General features: G+C 39.9%; 1 protein-coding gene across 1 annotated transcript in view; it reads right to left on the reverse strand.

Annotated features, from left to right (window-relative positions):
- Window positions 1-410: 410 nt before the first annotated feature.
- ANKFN1 (ankyrin repeat and fibronectin type III domain containing 1) overlaps window positions 411-27551 on the reverse strand; it is a 196436-nt gene continuing 169295 nt past the window's right edge. The window contains exons 17-19 of the mRNA XM_017950614.3: window positions 25317-25483; window positions 18556-18772; window positions 411-7350 (exon numbers count right to left, since the gene is read on the reverse strand). Of these exons, the coding sequence (XP_017806103.2) occupies window positions 6554-7350; window positions 18556-18772; window positions 25317-25483 (1181 nt within the window). The 3' untranslated portion in view covers window positions 411-6553. The remainder of the gene's footprint in view (window positions 7351-18555; window positions 18773-25316; window positions 25484-27551) is intronic.

Here is a 27551-nt window from a genome sequence, read left to right on the forward strand (position 1 = left end):
GTGCTCATAGAAGACAGGGGATATTAGAGAAGAATGTCATCTGTTTGGTTTGAAAAAGAGGGTAAACTTTTATTTAGAGAAAGAATTAGGAAAAGAAAGTAATGGTTTGCTTAGAAAGATGACAATTTACAGAGGGAAAACAGCATATTTGGCCAGGACAACAAAACAGCCCTCTGAGACTGTCAAGAAAGCTGACCACAAACATGCCAATAAAGAGTTGAATTCGTCTGTGTGTAAAAGAATTCTGTAAAACAGTGTAAGACAAATATGTGGTCCAAAGCAGCACATTTCCCATCCTTGGGAATTCAGGGGAAACTTTGTACAGGTTCCTAGGGTGGAAGCAATCTCTTTGTAGTGTTCTCAAACACAGAAGAAATCTCAAATCTCAGCCAGTGGGAGTAGGGGTAGAAGGAGCTTCATGGGTGTGGAAATAGAAAGGTTGGAGAAATTGAGATGGGACAGCGCATGCAGCAATGCACCGAAGACATTTAAACGTGCATGCAGTGGAAGAAGATGCGAGATTATGATGGCCAAGCTCCTGCGTGCAACTTGGTGAGAGTATTTGCTGTGACGATCTGCTGCTGTATTTTCAATGCTTGGCAATAATCAATTATGAAAGAGAAATAAGTTGACTGGTACTGGTTAATCAAGAGCCAGCTGGTCAGACTTTGCTGATAATTGCCAAAGCAATGCCACAAATGATAATTCTTCCAAAGTTTCAGTGAGGAGATTTTAAAAGCTTAGGCTGAAAAATCTGTGTCTTTCCTGAGACAAGGAAAAGCATTAGGTAAGCCAAGTATTAAGAATTCTATTTATTATTGAATCAACATTTTTCCACAGTTAAGACAAATGGGCTTGGAAACTGTCCCTTGAACAGCAAAAAATCTAACGAACAATCAAAAATATTTTTTGACTTCATGCTTGACTTAGATTTCAACAATATTAGGAAAGACATAAAGTATAATTAATGCTTATGAAATAAAGTCATTCCCTCTGATAGCTTAGATTTCTTCTGTCAACAATTTTTCTTGAAAATACACTTAGGCAGGTAAGAAATTACCAAAAATACAGGCCATTAGAAAAATTACCTTAATTCTCATTAATCCCTGACCTCTTATAAATTGGTAGGTTGAGGAGGCATACATTTTACCAGTGCTGTTTTTGACTGAGGGTACTGGACATTTACAATATACATTTAGATTGTTCAAATAGTTTTCAAATGTACATACAATAAAATATTTTTGTTTCAAGAGTGGAAGTCACATTTAACACATCATACATGATCATGATTCATCTGCATATTTACAGAGGTTTAAAGCACACAAAATTGTGCAGATAGCGTACTGAAGTCTAAACTTTAACACACACTCAGTTGCATACACAGCAACAAGATACAATAAATTCTGAACAAATAACCAATAATCAGCCAGATTGCTACGTACACATTAGGAAGGAAGCAATTAAATACTGCCAAATAAGAATGTCACTTAAATTACTTTTTCTATGAAACATCTCTCTGACACCACCACACACACACGCACACACACACACGCACACACTGTTTTAAAAAATCACAAACATCAAACTGATGCTTGTGGTCACATACATGGGATACCCCGAAACATCTGATTTTCACAAGGCAAGAGGCAACACAGCAACTCAGAGTGACTTACAATAATTTGCCAGACTTGGCTTTTGAAAATCAGTCACTGGAGGGTGATTACTGTGAAAGTATATTCAGACTTTCATGTCATGGACTGCAGGAAGAGGAGCAAAGAGCCTTAACTAATAGCTTCATAACTTTTGCCACTAAGTTAAATATTGGCTTTTGCTAAAATAAAAAAAAAGTATATATCTGTAGGAGAAAGACTCTATGATAATATTTAAAACAACAACAAATCTCCTACTTCCTTTATCACAATAGAATATTTTTCACAGCCCACCTATACAATTATTAAACAAAACCAATCATCCTTTTGAATAACTGTTTTACAAGGTCATTATTAGTGGAAATAGAATAAATAATTGAAAAAACAAATATAACTGCTGTGTGCAGATGCGGTGGAAAAAGCAGAGACCAGAAATATGGCAAAATCAGTGCTTCATAAACAGTCAATGGATTTTTCTAAAAATACTTTTTGCTAATGGCAAAGTTCAACACCTCAGAAAAAGTCTGTATTAAGATCTTAGAATAAGTTTCCAAGCGGTACAACATGGTTTCAAATACACTACCCTTGTTGTTTGTAAGGCCGCATTGAAGTTTAGCTTAACAGTCATAAGCCACGTGTTTGAACATCTTATGAGAGGTGACCAGCAAAGAAAACAGTTTTTTTCCTTGCTCACCCTATTACCTATGAAGAGATACCATTGCTTTCCAAATAGCTATTTAAAAAATTTCCTTAAAGATATGACCTTGAAGAAAAAAGTCCAGGTTTGCTTCATTAAATCATCTGGAAAAATATTTAGACTTCATAAAGTGACTCTGCAACAGTTTGAATTCTCAGAGTGTGTTCTTTGTTAATCTATAGCTACTTTCTCTAATTGGTATGTGATAGCTTAATAAGCACATATACCAAGAGATGCACACTCTTTGCTGTAGCTCTGCTACATACAAAGTTGAGAGAGCTGTAGAAAAATGTTATCACCTTCCTAACGTGTACCTTTTCAGAAGTCAGTGAATTCTGTGTCTTGTTGACATAACTAGGCAACTTAAATGCATTGCAGACATACCTAACTTAAGCTGTTAAGTTAGTTCTCCAAGAGAGAGTAAGTACATCTTGGTTGGAGGATGAAGAACCAGAGGAGACCAAGGAGGTATTTTCTGGGATGTCTCCTTGTCTAACAGAGTTATCTTCAAGGGAAGAGCTCCAAACTCACCAGGGCTCACATTTGTGTGGCAGGATAACAATGAACGAGGGGCCAGTCCTCCTTTCCACTTGTCTGGCATGATCTCCTGGCAAGGACATGGTAGGTGTTTGCCAGGTGGCTCCTGGACAAGGTTTCTTTAGGGGAGTACAACAAGGCTTCAGTCATTGCTTTTCATAAAGTGCTTTGGGATCCTTCAGGAAAGAGGACTGGCGAAATATTATTACTAACTTGCTTCAATTTTCAAACCAAATGAAACAATTTTCTCCAGTGTAATTATTGCTTCGAACATTAGTGAATGTTCTTTAAAGGGAATAACTCTCATCTTTAAGTACCTGCTTCTTAAAATACTCATTCTTTGGAGTGAATGTTTTTCATTACTGTCTCCCAGGCACCCTTTCCAATTAAGAGGATGTTTTAGCTTTGTTAAGTAGTTGCCAAACATACACATCTATGACTTGCATTTTCCAGATTGTACTCCCTCAAGAGTCTATACAGTGAGAAGAAATCAAAGATGTAGCCCAACATGCACTATGTCTGCCTGGCTGAGGAGACAGGCTCCTGCCTCTTCTAAGAGATTGTTGAGAAGATGTATGGTGAACATATGGTTACATTCTTAGATCAGATTGTGAGCTTTTTGTGGCCCAGGACTACGTTTCACACTTGATTCTTTGGATCTCAATGGGACTTAGAATCGAGATAGACATATGGGAGAACCTCAATCAAGGATTTTTGAGGATTTTCACAAATGATGAAAGCCGATCAAGCATGTTAGAAAAACCCTGGAAAAGAAGACCTGGGACAGTTTCCTTCAGAGGCTCTCATATTGGATTTAAAAAAAAAAAAAAAACAAACCAAAACAGTGAAAGACAAAAATCCATTGTATCCAAAATTAAACAAAACAAAAACAATAAAATAAAACAAAATATCCTCAGACATTGTAAAGTCTCTGTAAGTAGGAGATCGGCCAAATGAATAAAGCACTGTGAATTAGAGAACACAGTTGTCTCTCACAAGAATGTATTAATTTAAACTGGGCTCACAAAATATTGCAAAGTGGAGGTATGGGGAAACCTACCTGAATAATAGCTAATTATGGAAGCTATAAAATACCCACTTTTATTTAGGAATATTGCTAATAAAATGCATTTGCAATTGATTTAAGTATGCCCGTTAAAATGTAACATGCATTATTCTTTTTGTGGGCATGCCTTCTTTCCTCACAGAAGATGAAAAAATAACCTTATGTCCCCAATATAAAATAGCAGGTTTAAAATTAATGCAATTTTGGTCCAGTATGCCAGAAGTTACCGACCAAATGAGGGGTCCGAAGGGTGGGTCAGTTTCTGCCTCTGCTGTTTGTTGAATGCCTCCCACCTGATTCAGTCACAAACTTCCTCCTATGCCACCGGAATGATCAGGATCAGGAAATCCCTTAGATTCTTAGTTCTTCACAATCCTAGAATATCATCTCACAAACTCATTGAACAGAACAATCCATTTTATAATTAGAAATAAGTAGAAACTGAGTGCAAATGACTTTGCCATTCTTGTTATTAACTAGGAGGCATAATTTGAAATGTTTTTCCCAAATTTACTTTTTAATTAATTAACTGAGATGTGTATTACATGAAGTTGGTATTCCCTGGCAACAAGCAGCTCTGTAATATTGGAAACTTGTTAGGTAAAGGCTGAATTTGAAATCAGAAGTAGGTAGATGATCTACAAAATAGGAGGCACCCTGTAGACAACAATCAATAGTTAACTAGGTATGGACCAATTCCCAATGGGACGGCCTGGTATAAAGGGAATGATTCTAGTTCTGATCCTGTCTCTGAGACTAAACCAGCTCCATGACCTTGAGCAAGTCACTTAACCTCTCTGGGTCTTAATTGCCCTACCTGGAAACCCACGACTTAGATGAATTTTATGGGCCCTTCTAGTTCTAACACTCTCCCTTTCCATGCACATAGAATTCACTTAGACAAGAAAATTGCATTTTAAAATCCTCCCAGGCATGAAAAGGGAGCTGTAGTGATTCTGATCAAGATTCTTTGGGGGTTTCATTGAGTATAAAATCTCTTAAAAAAATAAAGTCTGAGCTCTGGGCTTTAGTTTTCTAATGACCATAGGCCATGGGCCAAATCTGTACCTTTGCAGCAGGGTAATTATTTATGTTTAAATCAAATGTTTTTAAAATGGAAGGGATCAGAATAACATTGTGAACAGGGGACTTTGTATGAACTCCCCTGAGGAGGAATGGTAGAACTCTGTGGACAAGGATAGGGCCATAAAGAGCAATATTTAACTGAAATGCCTGTGAAGCAGAAAAGGATCATTTAGAACGTCAGTGAAGTGAATGGGTCTTGGCTCCAGGAGATGAGGAGACTCGTGCCTTTTCTGAATATGCAGTGTGATTTGTCTAATTTGGATTCTTGCGAGAAATTCAGATAGGAGGTAATGAGACCAAAGCAAAATTTCCAGATGTTTTTTAGCACATCCTTGGAGTGAACCACTGGTAAGGGCTTCTGAGCATACTTTCTCTGATGCTAATTGGGCCAGATGATTTTGGGGCCAATTTGATGTAAGGAGAGGTAAGATGAAAGGGGAAGGCAGCCACCCTAGCCCTGGACAATCTGACTCTTGATCTATGATGTAGGGTGAGTGGATATGCCTGTGGGATTGTGAGGAGCCCATTGCTGACTGGCCATATCTGCAGGGCACTTTATGGTTCAATGACAATTTCATCACCAAAGAATCTGGAGCTGATCCACTATGATTTTCAGAGACACAGCCCCCATGGACTTACATCGCTTAACTTAGAATTGTAAAGGAAATATATTTCTGCCCATGTCTCTCTCCCTCCCCTGTCTTATCTGTAATTTAGGCTATCACTTTGTTTAGCCATCTCCTTGACCCCTGTAACAATCTATGGTTCATTTTCATGCCTGGATGGGAGCTGGGTATACAGGAAGGGCTACTTTCTGTCCTATTCTGTCTTTGCAAGATAGAGCTGAAAGAGAAGAATTCTCTACTTTTGTTTCTGGTGGTCTCCACACACCACTATGCGAAGAAAAAAAGGCCTGTCAAGGCCTATTTAATCAGATAAGTACTGATGGATAAACTGGATAAGGTGAGCCCTGAGAACTCTGTACTTTGGAATGACCTAGTTTAGCTGACAGGGAACCAAGGTCAAGCCCACTTGACCCCGGTGCCCTGGAGACACAACCTGGTGTGTTTCCCTCAAACTCTTCTGAAGGTTTGGAATGCAGGGAGAAACGATGCTAACCTTATTTTCATTTATGGAACTTCTCTTCATCAATCACAAACTCGTGAAAGAGCCCTAAACCAGGGGTCAGATTACAGAACCAGCTGCAGAACAGAGCGTCTCTCTTTGGGATGGCCAACTTCAGTCATAGGTGCCACCAACAGGGTGGCACGTTTGAGTCATTGCATGTTGTATTCCATGTTGACACAACAACTCCCCCATGCCCTTTCTAGGCTGAAGTGGGAACGGCACTGGCAACTCTGGCCTCCACCCCCGACTCTATCTAAAAAAGGAGGACCCTGAACTTGTAACCTTTGGATTTAAAACATTCAAAACTCTTGAAAATGAGTGGGGTCACAGTGGGGCAGGATGGGGGTAAGGGTGTAGTGATGGAGGGGTGGACAGCCAGGATAGGTCTCCCTAAAGCATGCTGCTGAGTATTTCTGATACGGGAGAGGCGGTGGGGCCCTCCTGGCTCACATCGGGGCCTGTGGGGCTGGGCAGGGTGCTGCGGCCTCCAGAGGGCGGGCTCAAGCCAGCCCATGGTTTTTCGTCCTGGGGCACCAGGGCCGCTGTGTAAGGCTCCACGTAGAGGCGGCGGACCGAAGGCCTCGCGTCCTGGAGACTGCTGTTCCGCTCCTCAGGAAGACTGGCAGCGTGGGCCAGAGTTAGGCCCCTGGGACCATCAAGGGCAGGGCCGGGCCGCTTGGCCTCCTCGGGCTCCTGGGCCAGACCACAGGCCCGGGACAGGTGCTGTGTGTAAATGCCCTCAGAGAGCGATAGCGACTGGGTCTCGCTGTGCATTCGCAACCAGCGATGATGGCGGCTGAAGCCACCGTAGTGGGGGTGCTTGCCTGGCTTCCGTTTTCCCAGGAAGCCTAGCGGCGGCCGTGCACCTGACACAGTCTTGGCGTGGTTCTTGGGTGTGAACCCGGTGAGGGTCAGGCTATGGAGGAACTCAGCACATGAGCGATCGGGATTTGGGCCCTCGCCCTGGGGATCCTGGCCGGGCCCCAGTGGGGTTTTCACGTCGTGCACTTGTAGGACGTCGGGGGCGCTGCCGCTTAGGCCAATAAGGGTCTGCTGTGCAATGTCGTGCGATGACAGGTAGACCAGGTCCAGGTCTCGGGGGCTCAGGGCATCGCTGGAGTCATAGTCACTGTCGGTGGGGAGGAAGACTTCTGAGCAGCCTTCTTCATCAGAGCAGGGCTGTGAATCTGCGAAGCCAGAAACTGATGTTAGGAAAAATACAGTCTTAGCTGGAGCCTGCTTCACAGGCATAGGATCAGTGCATTTGACCCTGCACTTAGAAGGGTCCTGTGCTTCGTTTAATGCCCTGCTGTCACCTCCTGAAATGCTTACACATTTTGAACAAGGGCCCCCACAATTTTCATTTTGCACAGGGCCCCACAAATTGTGGAGTGGGCTCTGGTCTTAGTGGGAGGAAAGGAAAGAGAGGAACTCTGACGGGTCCAGCCCAGACAGAAGTAGGGCAACCTTCCCTCATTCCCATCACACACGCTTTTATTATTAGCTGGGCAGCTGTGGAGAGGATGAAACAGGCTAGAAAGCTAAATGTTATTCATTTATTCATTCCCTATTATTTCAGAGGTGAGTTTTGCATTTGACAAAGTAGTGGGAATTTAAAGAGGTGAACGAAGAAGAGGAGACGCCAGTGGTGGCAGTTGGTAAACCTGGCTTCAAATCCTAGCTGCCGTCCACCTCCATATTCTGAAGGACTACCTTGCTCATTAAAAAATACAACAATTAATTGAAGAAAAAGCCCACATTCTAACCCGGTTACAGTTAGTCTGCTGATGGTGGAAAATCAGACATGATTATCCTCGGAATATTGCAAAATTCATGGATAAAGTTTGATTTGTTTGGGAGTCAGTATCAAGGTTTCTTCTATTTTAGGGACTAGAACTAGACGGAATGCTTTTTTTCCTTACTATAGGAGATGATGTGCATACTTGCTCTTAATTGGCAGGGCAAGATGTCAGTTTTGCCTTTTCACTCCTGGTTGTTACCCAGTATCCATTATCCAGTATCCATTATTATTTGTTTAGTTACAAAATCTTAATTTTAATTGGGACACCAATGCACTTATGTAAAAGACCATCTTTTTTCAGCTTCCCCTGCAGCTAAGCATGGAGATATAATTAAGTTCTGACCACCGAAATGGAAATGGAAGTATAGTATGAAACTTCTGGAAGGCTACATATAGGGACCTGGCTTAGCTGGGTCATTACATTCTTTCTCTTTCCTTTCAGTTTACCTGTAACTAGATGTGTTGGATGAGGTCATGGAGCAACTTTGGAGATAGAAGCCACATGCTAGGATGGTGGGGCTGAAAAATAGAGCTTGTTGCCTGAAGACCATTAAGTCCGCATATCAACCCTGACTTGTCTCCTTTTGAGCTTCTTTCACACAAGAGAGAAAGTACCTTGTGTTTTTGACATTCTTATTTGGGTCTTCAGTAATATGAACCCAAACTTTATCTTAACTGTTAGAAACCTAAATATCCACCAAGAGGAGTATGGTTAAATGAACTGTGGTGCATCTGTACTATGGAATATTATCCAGCAGCTACAAAGGATGAGATCAATTTATATGTTCTTTAAATAATGGCTACCAATAAAAGGATTCCCTCTTCTGCCTTTTTGAGTTCTACTGATCTGTTCAAGGTTTTCCTCAAACAAAACCTCCATTAGGAAGCATCCCCCAACTGTTGGAGATATTTAATTACTCTTGGGGCAGAGATATTTAATTCATCCATTCATTCACAATGAAGATTCTATATTACTTGAGATCCTGCTCTAATAGAAGCACTGTACTTGGTTCTTGAGTGGAAATAAAATTAATAAGAAATTATATCTGTCTCTAGGGAGTTTACTGTTTTAATGGATGTATAAAGAAAGTATGCATCTGTGAGACTGTGGCAGAACATAGGTTTTATAAGAGAAGTTCAGCAAATAAGTGCAGGTATGTAGGAAAGAGGGATTATGTTTTATTGGGACAGGATTGATGAAATACTCTATCATTTCATTTATTTTTCTCCTTCCATTCATTCATCTCTATGTCTATATTAATTTATGTCTTCATACACTTTAAAAAAGTGACTGGAGGTAGCTTTTAATAGCAAATATGCAAACGATAAAAGGATTAGAAACAAGAGAGGAAGAAGAAAGAGCATAAGTAGTCCTGTTTTGATATTGTATGAGTTGTATAAAATGTTAAAATTGTTGGGGGCTGAGGGAAGGGTGCATGAGACTTCCTGTACATTTCTTTGTAATCTTTGGAGTCTATAATTATTTCAAAAAACATTTTTAAAAACAGCATTTAATTTTTAAAAAGGTAGGGTGGAACCAGAGGAGGGTACTGAATGCTTAGATAAGGAGTTTGTACCTTATTTTGTAGCCAGTGGGTAGTCATCAAAGAATTTTGAAGAATTGACAAGATGAGAGTTATGATTTAGGATAGCAACTAGGATGTAAGATCAACTTGCTGAGGAAGAGATAGCAGGGAGGCCAGCTGGGAAGCTGTGGTCCAAGCTATATTTTCCCTCCAAAAGTTTATCTTGTTCAGGCTGTGGGGCTAAGCAAGAGCTGTGGTTGTGTGGAAGAAAATAGAAGTCCAGGAAAGTCATTCATGGAGAGATGTTTACGGAACAGTTATTTTGTGCTAGACAGACATGGTCTCTGCTTTCAAATAGCTTAAAGAGATTGGATTAGACAGTAAGTCAGAAAACACATAAGATTAATTTTGGGTAGTGTGAAGTTCTGTGAAGACAATGAAAGTGGATTTTAACTAGAGAGTGACTTAGGAGGAAGATGCTTTTGATAAGGTGGCCAGGGAAGGAAGCATCACTGTACAAAGGGAAGTCTAGGTGAGAACTCAGTGATCAAAGGAACCGGCTATGTGAAAGTTTTAGGGACAAGTGTTCCAGATAACTGGAAGAAGTGAGTATATAGGCCCCAAAGTTATTAGTAGATATCAAACTGTGATTCCTAGGAAGACAGGAAATTAAAGGAGTTAAATTTCAGCCTTGATTTGGGTTGGGTGGTAGAATGGATGGTAAGTTTAATTTGGGACAGGTTGAGCTGAGGGAAAGTCAAAACGTCAAGGAGGGGATGAACTGAGAGCATGTGGGTAGCAAAGCTGAAAGAAGGTATTTGTGAGTGTAGAGAAGAAACTATTGGAGAGAGAATGGTTGAATATATGAGTGGTGAGGTTGATGAGATAATAAAGAGCGGTGATCAATTGTGAGCACCAGTGCTGGCATTGGTGCTTAGTGAGAAAGAAGGAAGGACACATTGTCCTCAGAGGTAAGTGGTTAGGAAAGAAGAAACATATTTCCAGGTTAAAAGGAGAGAAATGTATAAAGGCCTGGGCTCAATAACTTTGATATTCTTTAAAAAGCCTTAGTACTTTTTCCAATCTTTAGTGGGAAAAATAGGACACGGCAAGTAACAGGATTTCAAAATTGTTGATTGTTTTTGATGATAGCAGGGGTAGGTGCCTTAGGAATGAGGAAGAAGAGAAGATAACTGAGGATTTGAAATTGGACTTGAAATAGGACCCATCCAAAGAATTCGTAATTGACTGTAGTTGAACACCCTTCTTCGTTTATCTGATCAGTGCGTTCAGCTGTGTGCATGTACTTGTGTGTATCCACAATGGTAATAAACAATATCCGACATTTACTTAGTACTTACTGTGAGCCAGCCATAATGCTAAGAGCTCTACGTGCTTTATTTTGTTTAACACTTACAGCAATTCTCATTTTGCCGATCAGAATACTGAAGCTTAGGCTTATCAAATTTTCCAATTTGTATTCTTGATAAGTGGTAGAATAGGCAGCCAAATGTAAATCTGTCTCACTACAAAGACTTGCTATGCTGCCATCCACCTTAGCATTTCCATGACTCTGTGTGGAAACTTCCTGAGGAGTGGCACTTAGTTCATCTAATTCACTTTTTGTGGTACACAGAGTTAAATTACTTAAACTCTTAGGGCTTCTTGACATTGCTGCTATTAGAGAAACATACTAGATCTTGTATTAGTTTCCCATGGCTGCTGGAACAAATTACCACATACTGGGTGGCTTAAAACAACAGAAATTTATTCTTTTACAGCTCTGGAAGGCAGAGTTTGAAATCAAGGTGTCAGCAAGGCCACACTCCCTCTGGAGGCTCTAGGGGGAGAATACTTTCTCTTGCCTCTTCCAGTTTCTGGTGGCTGTTAGCATTTCTTGTGAACATGCCACTGCTATCTCTGCTTCTATCTTCTCATGGCCTCTCTTCTGTGTCTGTGCCTTCTTTTCCATCTCTCATAAGGGAACTTTTCACTGGGTGTAGGATCCACCCATATAATCCAGGATGATCTCATCACAAGATCTTTAATTACATCTGCAATGACCCTTTTAAAAATAATGTCACATTCACAGGTTATGAGCGTTCAGGCATGGACATAGTTTTTGGGGGCCAGGAGAAGACTGATAGTAAAAATTACTAGAACTAGAAGTAACCACCGTAGTATGTGACACTTTCAGTCCATAGTCAAGCACTTCGCAAAATCTGTCTGTATTTTGATCTCCCAACACACGAATAGTGAGAACGTATTGTTGGGAGGAAACTAAGGAGTATATGAAATGTGCCTTAAATGAGCTGACAGTCTAATATTTTAATGGAGTATCATATTTTAAGACCCAATCTCTCAAGGAGAGCCTGTATTGTTTCCCCCAGGTGGAGTTAACTGCTCAGTTCTTTTGCCTCTTAGAGCATTTTATTTATATCTCTGTAACTGCATTTACCAAGTTTTATTATAAATTATCCATTTTCCTATTTGTCTTTCTCATTGGACCATGAACTCTAGGGAGCATGCAGTATGTATGTCTTACTTATCTCTGCTTAGTAAATACTGAGTAAGTCAGTCAACAAAGGAATGGACTAAGGAACAAATCAACCAAAGGGATGTGTAGAATCTTTTGTATTTCCCAGATCATACAGTCTGAACATGGATATATGAGTGGACTATGAGGACCTCCCAACTACACTGTGTCTTAAGCATCATTGTATTATTAACCTCTTGTGCTATAAATGGTACATAGAAGACTCTCAGTAAAGTATATTGAGTGGAATTGAAACTGAAACAAATATTGAAATCTGGGAGCATAACGAATAGTGATATTTGACTGTCTCTTAGAAATAATACTAAAAGCAAAGCATCCTGAAAGGATCTAATTTACTTAATCTACCATAGATTCCTGAAAACAATCACCCAGATAATTTTGCTTTATCTTTGCTGATATTTGACTGAAGAGCCAGCCCAAATATAGCAGAAAGAACAATTGTTTTAAAATTAGACAAACCTGGACTGAAGTCCTGTCTTGCTACCTACTGCATATATGATCTTGAGCAAATCACTTAGCTTCTGTGAACTGGTACTATGAATAAGTACTATGAGGAGTAATTTAGTTTGTTAAAGATACTTTAAGTGGGCTGGGTACAGTGGCTTACACCTGTAATTCCAGCACTTTGGGATGCTGAGGCAGGTGGATCACTTGAGGTCAGGAGTTCAAGACCAGCCTGGCCAACATGGTGCAACCCTGTGTTTACTAAAAAAAAAAAAAATCCAAAAATTCGCCAGGTGTGGTGGTGGGCACCTGTAATCCGAGCTACTTGGGAGGCTGAGCATGAGAATCACTTGAACCTGGGAGCCAGAGGTTGCAGTGAGCCAAATTTGTGCCACTGCACTCCAGCCTGGGCAACAGAATAAATCTCTGACTCAAAAAAAAAAAAAAAAAAAAAAAAAAAAAAAAGATACTTTAAGTGCCTTAAAAACAGAAGATATTAATATTATTGAAATTCTCTTTACCCTAAATACAGAATAACATATTAATATCATTAAAATATAAACCAGTAATCAGATATATTTCAAGGTGAGAATGCTGTTGATAATAAAGGTGAATAATAATTTCTTGTATGGTATCTTCTGCTGGTGATGATCTAGTTCAGTAGATTTCCTAACCTACATTTTAGAGTGAATTAGTGAGTGATATAACTGATTTACTGTAGCTCCCAGAACATGAGAGATAGGAGATTTCGTTTCAGGAAAGATGGGGAAATGACATTTCAGGAAAGACTGTTGACTCAAAGCTTCTCTTGATTTCAAGAGAAGACCTAGTTATAACCATAGTAACCTAGGAAGGAGATGCAAAAGAGCTTGAATATTAAGTGGTAAATATTATCTCCTTGGTTCATGGACCCACATTTGGGAAACACTGCTGTAGTGGGAATCTAAATATTTGACTTGCATGGTGATTGTATTATTTATTAGAAGACTTAGTGGAACCTATTGCTTAGGGTGGGATAACCCCTCCCAGAACAGTCTGGGAAAATCTCCAGGATGCCAGCCAGGGCACTGAGGAGAGTTTCCAAGGACTTAGGCCACTGCTGCTCCCTCCCTTCCTGGAAAAGAATGCAAAGTGCAGCTTCCATCCCCAGATTCAGGCCATATGCTCCATTAACCATTGTAGGCACCTTGCCCAGTTGTTATTTTAATAAACTTGCTTATGCTCCTCCATTTCCCTGAGAGGGCCCACTGGGCAGGCCAGGACTGGTAGAGCCTTGAATTTCCCCTCTGGTTGACCCAGGAGCTGTTTGATGAAAGTTCTGCTCATAGTATTAGTGCTGGCTTAGGAAGCTTGGCTTTCTTGCCATTGTAATGAGTGTTGTAACTCCTGGTTTCTGTGGGTCAGGCCAACAACAGCAGAGTAGAGTTGATGTGGATTTTGAGGGCGTTATGGGGAGATGACATTTCAGGAAAGAATAATTGACTTAAAGCTATTGCTTTTTTCTTAAAGGCAGGGGGCATGGCAGGACAGAAAGAAAAGAATAATAATCCATATTTGCCCCAAAATCTATCTTCACAGTTTTAATGTACCATTGTCTAAATATATATATACACACTTCTATATATATATACACACTTCTATATATATATATACTTATATATATATAAAAAAAAATTTGTGCTTCAGTGAATTTATTTCCACTGTGTCTGAGTAGTCTTTAAATAATTTATAAATGAAGACTTTTACTGAATCTTTCATCAGGCCTTGGGTAGAACCTCCGGGGTTTGTTCACCTTCTGATATCCCAAGAGAAATAATACCTTCAGATTCCTGTTGATTTTTTTTGAGCTATGTATTTTCTGCCATAGTGCTCTTAACATCATCTGGAAAAAGATTACCAAGATTTACATTTGGAAGATCAGGATAACCTTCAAATGCATCCGAAGGAAACAACACCCCCCTCCCCTCTATTGCCTCACCCATGTGTCACTAGGAGAAACAGCAGTATTGGAAAAAAAAATTGCTGCTGCCTGTGACCACTATACCCACAGAAAAGGAGTGGGAGAGAAAATACCCATGTGATGGACCAAATAATTCCACCCCCTGCCTTCAGCTGCCTTTTCTAGGAGCCAACTTTCCCCCTTGGGTCCTTGAGAGATGCTTAATTTTAATTGACTCACAAGAGTTCTACTTTGTGTTTTGAAAACCACACAGAAATGGGAAGTAAGTGAAAGAGTTCCACTCTCCATCCCCTACTCCTAACAGATATACGCAAACAAATTCAAGATACTCAACAGCCTTAAAACAGAATCTTGGGCTGGCACCAGAGGCTAGGTTTGTGATAGGCTCTATATTTCTAGTAGGCTCCGTAGAAGTTAGTGAATCCTATACACACAGAATGGAATTGTGCTGCAAACTTTGCCCTGTGGGTAACCCAGCAGGTATGTTCCTCTAAACTGCATTTCCGCCCTTTCATGAATGGCTTTTGAACAATTCAAAGTGGTCACACTTGTGAGAAGGACAGAGAATGCAGTGACAGATTTCATTGCTCTGAAATGCTTCTGCTTTTGTGAGGGGTAGGACACTGAATGTTTCTCCCCAGCTTTCAACAGCACTTCCCCTTCACTGGGTTCCATTTCTCATTTGCAGCTTTCCACATCTTTGTGTTTCATAGCTCATGGAATCTTGGCTTCCAAGAAGTAAATGGACCCAAGAGAGAGTTATATTTTAAGAAACAGAATGATGATCACTCACATTTTAAGTTAATAATAAAATCTGAATGTAATTGGCCAGATCCTCTTAGCAGGGAGTGGTGCAACCCGTCCTCAGGCCAACGTGAGAGTTTGGCACTTCTGTGGCATGGAGAAGGCCACCCTCATAGAGCCAGGGAGGAATCCACTAAGGACCCTGTGGCCAAGAGAAGATTAAACACTGGGAAGGTTCTGTGAGCTGAGAGAGCAGACAAGGGCTGCAAAGGTGGAAATAGAAATGAAGAGTTGTTTGTAGAGTTAAACAAACTGTAGGACATCGTAGCATACATAGCTTTCCTGCCTTAAAAAAATGCCCTTTCAATCCTATACTTCTCTAGCTACTACCTTCTCTCCTTCTTCCCTTTTGCAGCCAAGATTTTAAAAGAGTGAAAATTCCTGTCCTACTTCTTTACCTCTCATTTACTCCCTGATTTGCTTCTGTTCAGTTTCTATTTCTTTCCCTTCAAAAACGGCTCTCATCTAGATCACTGATGACTTCCTTGTTGAGAAAAGCAAAACAACTGAAGCTTTTCAGTTTTTGAATTTAACCTTACTCTACACATTTTGATTCTGTGACACTACTCTCTCTTTTTTTTTTTTTTTTTTAATCTTTCTCTGGTTGTTCCTTCTTAGTGTAATATGTCTTGATGCTTCATTCCACAGGGATCCTTCCACAGTCTCCTCTTCTTGTTCTACCTCCTCTTTCTAGGGAGTCCCAAGCATTTTCCTAGCTTCAAACGTCATTCACATGTTAACGAATTCTTAAATCTATATTATTAGCCCAGTTTTCTTTCCTGAGTTCTAGACTCCATGCAGCTTGTTTTCTCCTGAATGTTTCTTTTTGTACGGAATGTTCCAAAGCCAACGCAAATTCAACATGCCCAACCACCCAAGCTTGTTTTTCCTCCTCTCTTACCTTTTTTTGGTAAGTGCCATCATGATACCACGAGGCACCCAAGCCAGAAAACTTGGTGTCTCCTTCGTTAATAACTTTCTAAGTTGCCTCCTTGCTTCGATATTTCTCCCTTATGGTCTCTTCATACAGCAACCAGATTTGATTTTAAAGAGTAATTCAGATTATATCAATCCTTGTTGAAAAGTTTCCAATGGCTTTCCATCACAAGCAGGATACAATCCAGACTTTTTCTATGACCTACAGAACCCTGCCTACTCTGGCTTCTGGCTTCTGTCTTGCTCTCTACCCTATGTCTCACAATCCACCCTTTTGTTCACTGTGTGTCAAAGATCTTGGCCCTCTTTCTATCCCTCACCTACCTCAGGGCCTTTTGCTGTTATATTGTCTGGAATATTCCAACTCCAGATCTCTGCATTACTAGCTGCTTCTTCTGGGGTTGGTTCAAATGTCATCTTTCCAGATAGGTCTCTGCTGAGCATCACCCCAGTGAATTCAACACACTTCCTGCCTACTCCCACCCCTACCGCTGGAATTTTCACGACCTGAAATTATCTTGCTTGTTTATGTTTTCATTGTTTGTCCCTCTTTCTAGAATGTAAGTAAGCTCTACGGGAGCAGATACTTTGCTTTATTTATCACTGTATCCCTGTTACTTCGGAGAGAGCCTGGCACGTAGAGGGTGACCAGTAAATATATATATATCTTTAAATAGAAAGAAAAGAATGAACAATGTTCTTAGATCCTGAGTTTCAGCCAAACTGCTTGCAATTCCCTAAACTACAAACAGTTGTATAATCTGCTTTCTCTGCCTATAATGCTCTTCTCTTTCCTGTTTTTCTGCTCAACTCCTGCTTATCCTTCATACAAGATTCTGTTCACCTCCTCCAGGAAGCTCTCTTTGATCATAGGAGTTTAATATTTAGTGCCTCTGATAAACTTCATAGCAAGTATGCAATGATCAGGTAATTTTTTGTTAATATATCTGTTTCTCTTATCAGCCTAACTTCTGGTAGAAATATTTGATTTGTATCTCTAGGCCAGTGGCAGTCTATAAAAATGCACTCTAGAAACTCTACTTAAATATTTTGTTGAGTTATTTGGTAAGTCACAGACTCCTTTGGTAATGTAAATTAGCTGTCTCCTAAGTTCTTCCACTTGTCAAGTTTTGGCTTAACACATTGGAGTTTTTAAAATACAGGTGCAGACACAAACTTACTCAGAGAAAAGGCTCAGATTCCCAGTAAAGTTTTCTATAATAAAAATAACATTAAATATGATATTGACAATATATTGTGTATTATATACCATGCATCTTTGATATAGATTACCTTATTCACCAGTAACTCTTCAAGGTATAGGTATTATTCTCATTTTACATACATGGAAACTGAGAGTCAGATGTAGTAATCTGTTCAAGCTCATACAGCTAGTAAAACAAACCTGGGATTTGAATCCAGGTCTCTGATTTCTAAGTGCAAGCTCTTTCTGTTACACCATGCCGCCCTCTACGGGACAAGTCCACAAATCAGGCCTATTTATTAAAAATATTATTATGAAGCTTGCAAAATTGGAGCTCTTACAAACTATAGAATCAAGAAAGATGATTTGAATTGCCATTACTTTAATTGACTAGAAAATGGCACTAGTCTTAGCATGGCTAGGCAAGAGCTTTTTATTGCCTTTACCTAGTATGCTTTCTCTCTACTTATAAGCATAGAGGTATTTTGTAGAAATTTATATTAACCCGGTCAGGTTTTTGCTGTTACACTTAATACCCAAGGGTGGAGAGGTGCCTTGCTAGTTACCTTCTCCAACTTGTTTAAAGTTCATTATATTCATGATGAGGCCAAGCTACTTACATGCACTCAGTTTCAGGATTCTAGTTTGTCCAAGGTTTCTCTCTTTCCCACCTTGCACTCTAGAACATCGTGCTATGTGGATGGGAAGTTTTTCCCGAACTCTCACCCAGGTTGGGGCCTGCTTCCCGCCTCATTCTTGTCAGATGCTGTTTAATAGAGATTGGACCTGTTCTCCTTCCTTAGTTTGTCTTGCTCAGATTCCCTTGGCTTGTGTGGCCCTCACCTGGCATCACAGTGGTTCCCATTCTGCATCTTTGAAGCCGTACCCCTGCTTTATATCCTTTTGCATCTTGTAAGTGTGAGCTAGAACTAGAATGAATCTTCCCTGCCCCCAAAAGGCATTGATCTTAGGTTACTGCTCTAGTTTCCTATTCCTCTACTGTTCCGATTTTGTTTCCTCTATGCTGTTAGACTCTGACCCCTGAGCAGTGTTTTCAACCACTTTCTGGAACCAATACCTCAGCACGAAAGTCCTTATCAGTGGAGAGAGGACCAAAAGTCCAGGGACTAAACAACAGAACTTCAGATCTCACGGCTTACCACTCACTGCCTTTCTTCTGTGCATCTCTGGGGATGGGGGTGGGGATGGAAGACAGTCTATATGTGATGATGATGTAGAATTGATCTTCTTTAGGTTCTGCTCATCTGAGGGATCTATCAGCTTAGTGATGGGCAAGCCAGAAACTGGTTGTTTGTATCTTGCATACTGTAGAGCATCCATGATCCATCTCATTTCCCGCCAAACTTCATCTATTTGCTTTGGAATAAAATGGTAAAAGACAGTAAGTTATCAAGCAGTGATTAAAAAAGAATACCTTTCCCTGAGAGTCCAAGATGATCCGATCCATTTTCCACAATATTGGTTTCGAGCAAGAGTAAAATATTTTTAACATAGATTTGTTAAGCCAGAAAATACCTCTTTTTTTGGGTAATATTTTGTGTTTTGCATATTTTTACCAGAGAGGCTCTGTCATTTAGTGAAAATAGTGGAAGACTTGGATGCTAGCTGGGATGTATCACTTATTAGTGATATACTAACTCGTAGCAAGTCACTTGACCTTTCTGAGCCTTAGTTGCTTTATTTGTAAAATGTGGCCAAAACATTTTTCCTTTATATCTCCCATGGTTGCTGGGCTGATTAGTTGAAGTGATGAATTTGAAAGTGCTTTGTGATGCTGCAGGGTACATTGCTCACACATATAAAGGGTTATTATCTCTCAGATTCTAATTAAATATTCCTCATTAAGATATTGTGAAGGCATACGATAAAGCCTGAATTTCAGAATATCTTAAGAAAGAAATGTAGTCGTAGTTGTTATATGTGAACTAGAAAAGCAAAGCTGTACTGGAATATTTTTGCTAAGTAGAGATTTTTGGACCTATGTTAGTAGAAAATAATTGACTTTATATATTAAACTTACCGCATTCTTACCTATAGAGTAAGGGCTTCTAAAGTTCAAAACGGCCTAAACAGTTTATTCTTAAATAATTTAAACATCCTTGCATTTTTGGAGTAGTCCATTTTAAGTTGTTCCATTTTGATTTTTGGGTTATCAAAGTCATTTTAATGATATTTTCATTATAAAGTACAATAGTAGTTTCCTTGAAGCCTATTTGCATAAAATTCACTCAGATTTTTGTGTCTCTCTATACATAGATGACAAAAATTTTCCAGATCTTAATAGACGTGGGCCATGAGCTTTTTTGTTATTCCATCTCAAGGAGGGGCTGTTGGTTAAACGTATTTTTTCTTATGACCCTGGAATTTGTGGTAGGCTTTCTATTTAAATTCACTCGATGACGTGGGCAAGCCATTAACTTCTTTGGGCCCATTTACTCAACTGTAAGAAGAGGTAATTAGTCTACATGATGTCCAAGGTCCCTTCCAGCTCTGAAACTTTAGGAGTTTTGAGGAACATTTGGAAATTTAGTATTAACTAACTTCCAGTTAGAAGGTGTTCATTATATGAGTCATGCAAGGTTAATCTCTCTCTCTGATTGTTGAAGTTTCAAAACTAAAACACTGCCCAGTGTTATATTTTATTTTCAAAATTTCTTCATAGGTCTTTAATCTGTACTTCAAACCTACTCATTAAGAATATCCACAAACCTGGTCCTCCCAACAAACACAGAGTAGGTCTGAAGTTGTGACATTCAGTCTGCCAAGTTGAGTGAAAAGCTAGCTAGAGTGAACTAGTGAATGGAAGGGTATGGTCTACAGCCGTTTTCCCTTGCTTTCTAGTTCTTGTCAGTCCTGTGGTGACAAGACTCAGCAGAGTATTCAGGGCCAGTGATGAAGCATGATATTCAGCTTCAGGCTTTTTCAGCTTGGTCAGTTGTGCAGGAAGTTCAGCAGTAGGCAGGTCCATGAGGAGGCACTAAGCCATTTTGAAGGGAGAAATCTAAAGTCTGGGGATAAAGCCAAAGTGGGAATCCCAGATGAGACTCAGATGAATTTTCCCAATGAGATTGTTGTTCTCTCAGCTGGCTTTTACTGGCCCTACCTCATGCAGCATAAACTTGTTGAAAGTTATTTTAAAGGCACCGCATGACTGTGGAGAGCTTTTAGAATGCCCGACAAGGACAGGGATTGCGTTTTGGTATTTTTTGCTTTCAGCTTTGCAGAGTAGGTGTGCACTCAAAAAATGACTGTTTAATGAATGAATGAATGATCTAATTCTTTAGATCTCTACCTGCAAAGAGAGTTATTATAAGGATTAAGTAAGATAATGTAGATGAGTGTACTTTGTCAACTATATATTGTTATAAAATGTTCAATTTTTATAATGACAATCATGATTACTGTAGTGGGCTAAATATGGAACCCCCCATAATACATCCATATCCTACTCTGCAGAACCTATGAATCTATTTGATATGATACAAAGTAATTACTTTATATGGCGAAAGATACGATTAAGTTAAGAATTTTGAGAGGAGGCGTTTATCCTGGACTTTCTATGCGGATCCTAATTCTAACAATAAATGTCCTCATAAGGACGTTTTTATAAGAGTGAGGCAGAGGGAGATTTGTCAGACATAAGAGAAGGAGGCAATGTGACTACAGAAAGAGAGATTGAAGTGATGTGGCCAGAAGTCAAAGAATGCCAACAGCCATCAGAAACTGAAGAGACAGAGACTAGATTCTCTTCTAGAGCCTCCAGAGGGAGTGTGGCCTTGCCAACACTTTAATTTCAAACTTCTGGTCTCCAGAGCTGTGAGGGAATACATTTCTGTTATTTTAAGCCACGCGGTTTATGGGAATTTGTTACAGCAACCCTAGGAGGCTAATATAATTATTAGTAAATAATCTACCTGCTCTCTTTGGATAAGATTGTTTCAGCTTTATTGTTGAGGATGAATAGAGGGATTTAGTGTAGAATTTTTTTTAGAAGTATGTAGAAACAATATTTACTTCTTAATTTTTCTCTGTGATGTGAAGAGGTCTTAGCTGAAGGAAAACTTAAAAAACCATATGGGTACAGGGAGGCCTGTGGATTGAGTTTAATGAGACTTAGCTAATTGCTCCAAAAGAAGGCCAATTTTCACCCATTTTACCTTATACTGTTGATCTAAAAGTAACTGACAACATAATCCCCCTGATTTTAAGGTCCAAATTCACCTTCTAAAGACTTGCTGACACATTTTAAAAAAAGAAAGACCATGAATTCCCTAGGTCTGTTGATTAAAAATTCTGTGTCCATTTCTCACCCTGCCCCTTAAAAATTTCAGTTTTCATCTCGTAAATTATATTCCTTTCTCTGTACTCAGGCAAGATAATATTTTTATTAAAATGTAAAGGTGATTGGTTTTCTCACAGCACAGCTACAAGGTGCTCGAGGGGATGATAGATTGGCTATATTTAATGAGCTGTGTTTCTATTACAGCTTAGGAGCATTTGAAGCATTACAGTATATAAATTATAGCCTAATTGCCCTTTAGGCTTTAGTAGCTCAAAATATGCCAAGCTCCAGGTCTTCACACTTTGACATTTCTGCTGCATGTGCTGTCTATAAAGCCTGTATGCCTTATCTATGATTTTCTACACCTCCCCTGGCCAGCCCTCCCTCTTTCTGGCTGCACTCCTTGGCTTCTTTTCCTAACTGTATTTACATAGACTCCCTTGCTCTTTACAATGTTTGGTTTGTGTAGTGACTTCAACACTGTCTTAGATCTGGAATCATACAAATGCTCTCATGACTGGCGGTCGCCTCTGCAGGTTATGGTGTGTGGTGGGCTGAGCTGTGAACACCAATGGGTGAGTGGCTACAGCTGGTTTTCATTTTGACAGAGAGAGAGAGAGAGAGAGAGACCAAGACCACAAAGTCAACATAAAGGGAGAGATGATATTGAATTGTCTCCACTCAGTGAAATTATTCATGTTGGGAGAAGCAAGGTGGTTCACTGAAGGCTATGGGTATAGAGAAATGGTCTTGTTTCACCCCGACCAAGAAGTTATATTTTGAACCCTTTGAGAATTGGCTTTTATCCAAGTCTGCGTGTACCTGGCTGACTAGAAGGGAAGTATGTAGAGAGGGCTCTCAAGTTACCTGCTTTGGGAGACCAGAGCAGGCTAGAACTTTGAAGAATTCCCAGCCTGGCCTGCCTTTATCCAACCCACTTAATGGTGTGATATAAAAGAAAGAGAAAAAGGCAGTGGAGCCCTAGGCTACATGAAAAAGAAAGGAGCAGGGGTAGTAGTCAGAGAGTAGGAATGAGGCCAGGGAACTCTGGGAGGAGTTTGAGAACACAACGGACTGAAGAAAGTCAGCCTTCTTGTTGGAGGAACATACTGGATTCAGGGAAGCATAAGTGGAATAAGGCAGAAACAGAACCTAAGGCATGGGTAGAGAAGTGTTCCTCTAAAAATATCTCTGGTTGTTAAGTCATAAAACGTTAGAGCCAACTAGACCCACAGAAGTCATCTAGTCCAGTTCTTTCATTTTACATATGAGGAAATTGAGGCCCCAGAGATCAAATGAATTGTCCAATACTCCAGAGTTTATCAGAAGATTTGGGACTAAAAATGTATGCTCCTTGATTTCTTTTTATTTTTTGTTTGTATTTAATAGAGATGGACGCTCACTGTGTTGCCCACGCTGGTGTTGAACTTCTGGGCTCAAGAGATCCTCCCGTCTCAGCCTCCCAGCCTCCTCTGGGACCAACTTCTGATCTGTTGTTATTCTTACTATGCTCCACTATCCCTTATAGGGGTTCAAAAATAAGCCAGTCTTTCATATTCTCCTCATGCTGCACTCTTCCTTTTCCCTCCCCTTCCCCACCATCTGTGTTCCATTTTTACTGGAAATGAAATCAATGAAGTAAATGTTTTGAATGTTTAAATTCTACATTCTCAGGCCAATGGAGAAAGTAAATTCTTGAAAGTTATTTCTCTATTCTGAGAGGTCACCTAAGATATCTCATTCACAGGATGAGGAAAGTAGGATAAACCTAAAGATTTGTCTGCTCTCCACTTTGCAAGTAAATTACAATATTTTCTTCCTGAGTGTTTCAAACACCTCGATTCTCACATATTCATATTTCAAAGAATTTCTCCTTCTTGTGAATGAATGAATGAATGAATATACAAAGTATTACACATTTACTGTGTACCAGGCATTTTGCCGAGTGTTTTATATGTATTATCTCATTGAATTCTCTCAGTAATATTATGAGGTAGCCTATTATTATCATCCCTATTTTACAGATGAGGAGATTGGGACTGTTGGGACTACAAGAGATTTCTTTGCCCAAAGTTCACAGCATTTGTTCATCTTAAGTCCTCATTACATCTTGTCTGGATAGCTATAATAACTTCTTATTTGGTTTCCCTGCCTTTAGTCTTGTCCTCAAATCCTTATTTGGTGAGCATGACCAGAGTAAATGCTTACAATAAACCACCAGTATGGCTGTACCACTGTATACGGAAAGAGTATCCTTCCCGTATACATAGATTCAAGAGTATGCTCGAATCTATCCTAAACAGAATTGTGAGAGCCTGTAACTTAACTTTCTTCAAAACTTTGGGTAGCTCCCTATTGCCTACAGAATAAAGTACAGATTTCTTAATCATGGCTTTTAATGAAGCCCTTGGGATCTGCTGTCATTGCCATCTTTCATTCTTGCCTGATTTCTACCTCTCATCACTCAATGTATGTCCCAACCAATAGCTTGACTACTTACCATTCCCCAAATAGTATTTTTCTGCTCTGTCTGCCTTATCTGTTTATACTTTCTCTTTGAATGCTCTACATTCTATTTCACCTTACTATAATTTAACCTATCCTTGTAGGCCAGGCTAGAAATCAATTATATCCTTCACGGGAATGTTTCTGATACAAGGGAAAGTAAATTTTTACTTCCTTGTGTTGACACAGAGCTTATTTGTTTCTTTGTTTTGTTTTGGTATATCTTTTTTTGGCACCTAGCACATTTTACAAATTATGTTTACATACATTTCTAATCTACCCTGATGGATTTTAAACTCCTTAAGATCAGAAACCATGTCTAATTCAACTTTATATCTCGCATACAGTGCCTGACACCTGGTTGTTTAATAAAGGTTTATCAAATTGAACTGAATATGTATTATAGTGATATTTATCATGGGGCTATTGCTATTCTACTCATTTTGTGAATTGAGTAACTGATGGACAGAAAGATTGACAGGTTTGGCTAAGGGATTCAGAGGCAATTTCAGGCCAGATCCAAATTCTCTTGACTACTAGTCAGTACCCCTTTCACAAGACCCTAAGGTGTTACCATAGGCTTTACCAGACAAGACCATGGGAAGGCGAACACATTTTCTGATCTTAACAGCCACATATTAAAGTGTCAATTCTGTGAGAAAGAAGCCCAAAACATGAGGAATTTTAGTTCTAATTGGATCTGGGTTAACATAAACTGGTAGGTCATTTTATTTTCTTTTTCTCTGAGATATTGAGTTAATTAATACAATTTTTCTTTCTATTAGAATTGTCAATGGGCTACAAGGTAAGAATAATATTCTAGTTACTGCTTCTGGGGGGTGATTTTTCTCTCCTGTATGGAAAGCTACCGCTATCTACCATGGTGACTGATAACAGTTCTTCGTAATATTGTGATTTATCTGTAACTTTTTCTTAAGAGTCTGTTTGAAAATTTCTCTCTCTGAGCTCCACATTTTAACCAACTCAATAGGCTACTTAGACACAGTGTTCTTTGAATCAGCCTGGACTGCTGTCCTTTCCCAGGCTTGGCTGTCGCTTTTTCCACCCTGCCTCTTCTCCCTTCCTTTTACCCCAGAAGAAACGCACAATTACCTGAATGAAATCTAAAACTTGCTGGTGTCTTTGTTTGGCAGCTGCAACCTCGCTGTCTGAGATCGCTTCCCTGAGGGACTGTTGGGTATTCAGAGAATCCAGCTCCACAACAGCAGAAAGGCGGCAATACAGACTAATAAATTTCTCTCTGTAGCTGCAAAAATGAACTGGAAAATGGACAAGCAAAATAAAACATGTTAAGATCTGGTATCAAAATAGAGAAATTCATACCTCAGAGAAACAAGTTGAATGAAAACATGATTTATTAATCCTATCAGTGGAAAATATTAAGCCATAAATAAATTATAAATGTGCTCTTAAGGGGCCAGTTGTCTGGCTTTAGTCAGACAGTATTCCCTTTTAAGGTTTACCAACTCCTAGTAAGGTATGGGGAAGTGGGGTTGGCTAAAGCTGCAGTTATGTGGACGTTTCCCTAAAGTTGGGGCTGAGTGTGTGTGTGTGTGTGTGTGCACGCGCACACACATATATACACACACATACTGGGAAAATAAGCTTGCTTATCACTTTAAAGAAAAAAAGCTAAGTAGCAATTTGAAACCTAGTTTTGGGTTTCACATCTGATTTCCAGTACATATCTTGCCTACTCCTTTCCAAGGCCAGAACCCCCAGAAGACAGAAGACATGCTTTTCTCAGAGTGTCTTTGGTCTGACTGCAAAACTTCCCCAAGGGCCTATTATGATAGGCTTTGATCCTCTTCTGCCTCTCCCCTTCTTGGCCCCTCTGGACGGATGATAAGAGCTGTTGCTGCCTGGACAGACCATTTTTTGCTTTCAGCAGACTTGGTTTTCTTCTCTCAACAGATAATGGGACAGAGACCACAGGAAAGAGTCCAGCCTTCATCTCCATCATTTCCTTTTTTTCAGGAGGAACAGAGCAGTGTAGGATTGAGCCTGGTGTAGGCAGCTTGAGAGGGTCAGATTTCCTGTACTTCTCTGACCAGCTCTGATCATATACCATAACTTCGGATTCTAGTAGGATGAGGAAAGCACCCTGTTGCAGACTATCATAGTACTGGCTTCTTCCTGGGCATTGATGAATTTGGAGACTCATTCTTCAAGAACCTCTTTTACTCTGTTTACCTCTGACCTGTACCAGTGTGTTCCATGCTTTGGAAATAGGGCTGTTACCACTCACAAGTCTGTTGAAACATTTTTATTCTGGCTTCTTTAGCGAGGAATTCTAGGAAGAACATCTAATTACAGGTAGTAATTACAGGTAGTCATTAGATGTTGATTCCTGAGACCCAGATCTGGCCATTTAGGGAAGCTAAAACCGCACTACCTCAAAATGGGGCATTGGTCATCTCTACACCTCAATGAGGAAGCCCTACTTTTCTGCATATTGCGAGAGATTTCTGTGCACCCTACAATTCGCATGTTACCACTGCCTACTACTTCCTTGCTTTCTTTTTCTCTGGGGATAAATCTTAGGTGGATGCCAGGGCAGTGTGCTCTGTCTTTCCTCCCATGGAAGTAGAAGAGAAGAATGGGGTGAGGGTGTGAGGGGTCCATCCTCACTCCAGCTATGCCTCATTTCAAGGAAGTGTTTCTCAACTTGGGAGGCCTCCGTCTTGGGCTTGATTTTTCTCTGTGGTGTCAGATCCGATCCTTCCTTCCCATCTTCTCTGCTCTGTTTAGCGCTTTGTTTGCCTGACACAGAGAACTGATTTCATATGCCCTCTCAGTAAATGACAAGCTATGGAGCTTCTCCCAAATGATCTAATTCTCATACTATTTCCCTGCTTAAAGACTTCTACAGAGCTCCCTCTGGACCTGAGGATAAAATCCAAACATCTCCCCATAAGGAAAGCTCCCTGCGATCTAGGATTTGAGTGTATTTTCAGTCACACCTTCCCTCATGCTGCCACCTTCCAGCCCTAGTTCCCCATCAGTCCTAAGCTTTGGTCAAGCTGAACTTACTACGAGTCCCTTTATACTTTCATGCTTTTAAACATGCCTTTTCCTCCTCCTCACACACCTTTCTTTACTAATACCTCCAGGTCAACTTGTGATATGTAAATGTTTTCTCTTCAGCCAGGTTTTCACTGCCATCTCCCTGCCAGGTGGAACTAGTTTCTCCCTCTTTTGTGCTCCTAGATCACTTGTTTCTAAACATTTCATGACACTATCCTACTACATTGTACTTATCTGTTTACTTGACTGCCTTGGCATTAGATTGTGATTTCTTTGAGGGCAGGAACTATGCCTCCTATT

The sequence above is a fragment of the Papio anubis genome, chromosome 17 (genome assembly GCF_008728515.1).
Source record: "Papio anubis isolate 15944 chromosome 17, Panubis1.0, whole genome shotgun sequence".
In the NCBI taxonomy this organism is placed as follows: domain Eukaryota; kingdom Metazoa; phylum Chordata; class Mammalia; order Primates; family Cercopithecidae; genus Papio; species Papio anubis.